General features: G+C 36.3%; 1 protein-coding gene across 1 annotated transcript; it reads left to right on the plus strand.

The window, feature by feature from the left end:
• The first annotated feature begins 258 nt into the window (after positions 1-258).
• Positions 259-5,230, plus strand: LOC111334677 (uncharacterized). Its single transcript, XM_022940496.2, has 6 exons — positions 259-412; positions 505-657; positions 782-910; positions 1,146-1,220; positions 3,487-3,681; positions 3,790-5,230. Exons 1-6 carry the CDS (start codon positions 361-363, stop codon positions 3,966-3,968), a joined length of 783 nt encoding a protein of 260 aa, XP_022796231.2. The 5' UTR covers positions 259-360; the 3' UTR covers positions 3,969-5,230.

A 5,230-nucleotide genomic window follows, 5' to 3' on the forward strand; every position in this document is an offset into this window, starting at 1 on the left:
CAAGGTGAATGACAGGCCGAAGCGGTTCCGGCCTAAGCCTACCCTAGACGGGAAGTACTAGGGTAATTCTTGAAACGGAGACCATCTGGCTGGCTGGGCTGATAAAAACAATAGTAGCGATTTATTCTATGTTCAAATTCACATTAATCTCCATAGTTTAAAATTTAAATAAAGGAGTCAGGGTTGAAAAAGAACTATGAACAAATGCCTAAATGAGGGTCCTGTTGTATGCGATTAAAATAAGTCAACTGTGTCTACATAGAGAAGAGCCTGGATACGAAACATGAGTTTTAATTTGCAACGCTCTTCGCCTTCATGCCTTCCTCGCTACGATCAGCGAAGACACGATGAGGAGGAATTATGTCCTCGACAGGACGGGGATTTGGACAATCAGGCGACCAAAACTTTGACGGTAAGAGCTGAATCACTTTTCAGTAAGGCCCTGCTGGATAAGAGGCCAGATTTCTCTCGAAGTTTTTGTTAATTTACACTGTTTTCTACTAGGTGGTCGACCAAATAAATTTCTGTACTCTGGAAAAAACAAAAAAGTTGATCCGTGGGGCAACAGCACTGATAATGATCATGGAGGTAGTATAGAGCGGGCTTTACAACCTAAGAATAAGTTTCTGAAAACCAAAGATACCCGTAGCTCGCCAGGTAAGAATATATTGGCGCTAAATTGATTGTTTATGAATTTCGTGTTTATACTACCGTCCTGTTACCTAGATATTTCATCACCTATTTCTTTCACAATATATTTCTTTGGTGTTGTTTTTCGCAGGTTGTGAATTAGATGATGTATGGAGTATTCGCAAAAATGTCCAAGTCAGCCAGGCGGGAAAGAAAGGAACCATATTAAACTCAAACAAATCTTCAACGTCGTATTATTCCAGGCACGGAGGTTTGAGCGGTAAGTTAAATCGTGCATTTTTTTTTTAAGATTATCCTTCGTAATGATCCACAAGTAATCGCGGAACGGAATTTTTAATGTCTCTTGAGAAATGACAATGTTTTGGTGTTTTTGTTAGTTGGAGTGCCGTTATTGTACTTCACCCGAAGGTTACTTCAAGACATACGGAATAGAGACTTGTGCAAAACACCGTTTCTTGTATCTTGGTAACTTATCGCGTAATTTTATCTTTAAGGACCGGGCGACGTGAATAGTTCAATCTTGAACAAGGGCCATGACGCTAACGGAGACTTTCATAGCCCCGGTAACGGTAAGCGCAGTAGAGTTTACATTTTTTAACTTAAATTATATTTTGAGCAAGTCACCAGCCGTAAGCTACGTGTGTACTGAAAGTATTCAGTTTTCTCGGGGTTTATTATGAAAACCATTTCAACACCGATTGTGTCAAAGTCCATTTTATGTCAGGGTTAACGTGTCTGTGGTAATCATGAATTCATCGATCCCGTTGACGGATAAAATTGGGCAAATTTTACCTATGTTTATGGATGCTAACAGCTCTTGTTACTGTTTGCTCTGTTTACTTTGGAAACTAAGGAATGTAAAGATGTATTTTAACCGAGGAAGGCATACAAATGTAATTTGCTTGGGGCTAAGCATTTGGCATTAATTGACTTGTTAGTACTTCTTTCTTTAATTTCAAGCGCCGGTTACTGATAGCTTGGTGATTTTGTATGGTTTATATCACAACAATAAAAACACTTTTTTTCATGTACTATGGGGGGCTGTGGTCACTATTCTGCATTGATGCAGCATTTTTATGATCACTGATGGTATTAAAGTGTAATACCTTGAGATCATTTCACCAATTTTAATTCTCTGATGTCATGTTTTAAAAATGTTTTCCAAATTGAAATTACTTCTGTCTATCAAGCAGAAGAAAATGGCAATATCAGAAAATGAAAATTTGTTAACAAATGTTATAAATCCCTATTGATAATGGAGAAAATTCTTCTTGAAAAAAAAGTGTGACACATAAGTTTATGTTTAAAGTCTTGAAATAATTTTTCATGGTTGTAGAAATTACTTGGCCATTCCCCAAAAGTACATGAAAGTTTCTGGAATTTGGCAATTTCTAACCCAAACATAAGTGTAATCAAGGGTAAAAATAGTGTGGACATAAACCTTGACAAATAGAAGCCACTAAAAGTAACTGTCATTTTACCGGAAAATTTTTAGATGAATGCATAGAAGTGACAGATCTCTCTAAGTGTGAGAGGCCAACTAAAAATTGTGATACCCTCAAATTTTATAAACCTTTTGAATTTGCTCCATTTCAAAGCAAATATTACTGTATTGTAACAAGAATATTTTAATCAGTGCAGCTGTATCTGTATCTGAAAAGTTATTAAGATTTAAGGCCAAGACAGTGTGACAGGCATATTTTTGGGTTTTGAATTTCAATCACAGTTACAATTAGAGAGTCATGGGAAAAACCTTTTCATTTAGCATACCTTTCTACTTGCCCTGTGGTATCAGCAAATGACACTAGAAATAAACAGTCAATTAACTTTTGCACAGGTGCTCCACCTCATGTTTCATTATTTCTTTAGTTTGATACATGTTTTTTACCTTTAAGTTAGTTTAAAGACTATGGTTTTATACCCAGAAGAAAGGTGAAAACAAAACTACTTTCAAATAATTTTGACTTCAAATTCATTTTAGGCCTCAGTGTAAATTTTTGAAATTACTTTGTATATGAATACCTTTATTACTTATTTAATTCAGTATGGTGTGTTGTTTTTCTATTTGAATTTCATTCTTAGCTTGACAATCATTAGTGTGTTTCACCTGCTTACTGACAGTCAGCTGTGTAATTAACAATTATTCCACAAGCGCGCGTTGGATATGAGATGATAGATAGCCAACGAGGTGCGTAGCGCCGAGTTGGCTATAATCATCTCATATCCAACAAGCGAGAGTGGAATAATTGTTTTATTAAAAAAACGTCCCCAAGATATTAGACAAATCTTCTCAACTTTATTTTGTGAGAAGAAACCGGATTTAACACTGTACAGAAATTAGATTATGGTATATTGGCTCATATACCATAATGGCTGAGCCAATAAAAAGTCTTGAATTGCATTATCCAATGAGCCAGTTTTTAATAATTGTGATTATTCTAGGTACCATGATTATTATTATTATTAGAGGTTCTTCCTCTTGAAAGGGCCAAACCTTCACCCAGGGCCTGTTTCTCAAAGGTCCTGGTAACTAATGACAGGCCTATAAAGCTGTTGTGTTTTCATTAAAAGTGAGGGTTTCAAATTTTTTGAGAATTATACAATAGAACTAGCAGCCAAGGAAACAAAATGGATTGGCTAGGGTGGCAGAGCCTGCTTCTCTATTCTTTAACCTTTGACTTTAAAATGTGGCTTTTAAGCCTGTTAAGTTAGTGCCCAGACTTTCAAGAAACAGGCCCCAGGTCCCCTCACTGATTTTCTTAAGATCATGAAGTCATGCTTACATACAGCCGTACTATACATGTAGTGACTTGAATACCTCTTCTACTTATTCAGATCATAAATCATGGAGTATTGCAAGTCGAGGAAACTTCTCATACTCAGATCAGCCCAAGTTCAGCCAAGGTAACCATGGCACCTCAAGAGTTGATCAACCTGACATCCTAGACACAAGACGCACCCCTGCAACTGATGAATTTGACATGGTACAAAAAAAGAATGTCTTGAACAGCAAACTGTGGATGGCAGGAGGTATGTTGCTAAAAAATCATGGGTATCAATCTGTTGGACTTGATGATAAGTGTCCATTCATACCTTTATCAGTCACTCAATAAAACAAAATTGTTCATTTAATTGCAGCTCCTCAAGTTGCAAACAGGGAAATGTCTGCAAGGACACGCCGTGCAAAGAAAATGCATGATGCCCATCTCAGGTCAATGGGGCTTGGTCCATTTACCCCAAGTAATGGATCACATGTCAGTTCAGATAATCACAAGGATAGTGTCAACTGGAAACAAGACATTGATGATGACTTTTAACCACTTGTGTTTACTATGCATATAACAAAAAAGAACTATTTATGAAGATGTAAAATGACTTGCAACAAAACTTTAACATGATAATGATAAAGATGATTCAATGAAAGTGAGAGGTCAAATGCATGTTTTGATTTTTTACTTAATACATATATCTTATTAACCAAGCACGAGGGCCGTACTGGGGGAATATCAGCCTGAGGTCTTGACAGTACAGACTGAGCGTAGCGAGGTCTGTATAAAAAAGACCGAGGGCCGATATTCTTCCAGTATGGTCCCGAGCAAGCTTGGTTAATGAGAGATTTATTATACGACTGAAGTTCAAAGGGACACAAGTGCGGTATCATTCGGGACCATTCAGGACAGTGCCCGGTCCAATACTAAGAGAATATTGGACCGGCAATAGAGCATTTTGATTGGTTGATGTTAGTTATTGGCCCTCTGACTGCGCGAGTCGTGTAATAATGTTGGTTATGACAAGATTTCTCATTGTTGTACAGATCTTGAAAAAAACCTATTTCCTTCATCTGGGATAAGGATATTTCTTGTGAGGTTAGGAAATATATCTCTTTGTGTACTGAATAGTCATGGGCAAGAATCAGAAGTTTGTTGGAAATTGGAAAGTATGCAGTTTGCAAACCTGTTTACCTAGTAGGTACAATTTTTTAAAACTACTATGGGGTCCTAGTTTGTTGAAAATCTATCCCTTATTTAATAAGTTTTCTTAATTTCATACTTCTGATGGTTTGATTAAGTTAATGCCTGCCATTGTAAGATAGCAATAGGGTTATTGGTGAAAACTGACAAGGTGAGAAAACACCAAATCTTGTGCTCATCACTGCTACCAGCAATGATCCACTTTTAGATCCATCATGGAATTGTTTAGCCAAACCAAGAAACTGCAAGTACCTTGAGTTTTGGAGTGAAAACAAATAAAGACTATGCAACTTTGGTAACCAAAGTTGGATTGTGATTTTGTGGTTTGCTCATATGTCTTGATCATATTTTTTTTATTGGTCATTATATATTAAAAAAAGTATTTCAGGTATTCGGGGTATAGTCAAGATATACATGTAATTTATGAGAGAATGAAAAAATTTACATATCGTGTAATCAGAAAGCCATGTTTTTAGTCGCTTAATATTTGTAAATAGTATTTGATCCACACTTTAATTTTATTATTTTAATGTCATTTTGTCTTCAAATAAATTTCTTCCATGTAAAGGTGTGCAGCCCAAACAATAAATTCAAGGCCAGGAGCATTA

This window comes from Stylophora pistillata, chromosome 8, assembly GCF_964205215.1.
Source record: "Stylophora pistillata chromosome 8, jaStyPist1.2, whole genome shotgun sequence".
Classification (NCBI taxonomy): Eukaryota; Metazoa; Cnidaria; class Anthozoa; order Scleractinia; family Pocilloporidae; genus Stylophora; species Stylophora pistillata.

Coding starts and splice junctions, on each gene's coding strand:
- LOC111334677 (XM_022940496.2), top strand. CDS start 361: ATGTCCTCGACAGGACGGGGATTTGGACAATCAGGCGACCAAAACTTT. Junction 413..504: donor AGGCGACCAAAACTTTGACG/GTAAGAGCTGAA, acceptor GTTTTCTACTAG/GTGGTCGACCAAATAAATTT. Junction 3,682..3,789: donor CAAACTGTGGATGGCAGGAG/GTATGTTGCTAA, acceptor ATTTAATTGCAG/CTCCTCAAGTTGCAAACAGG.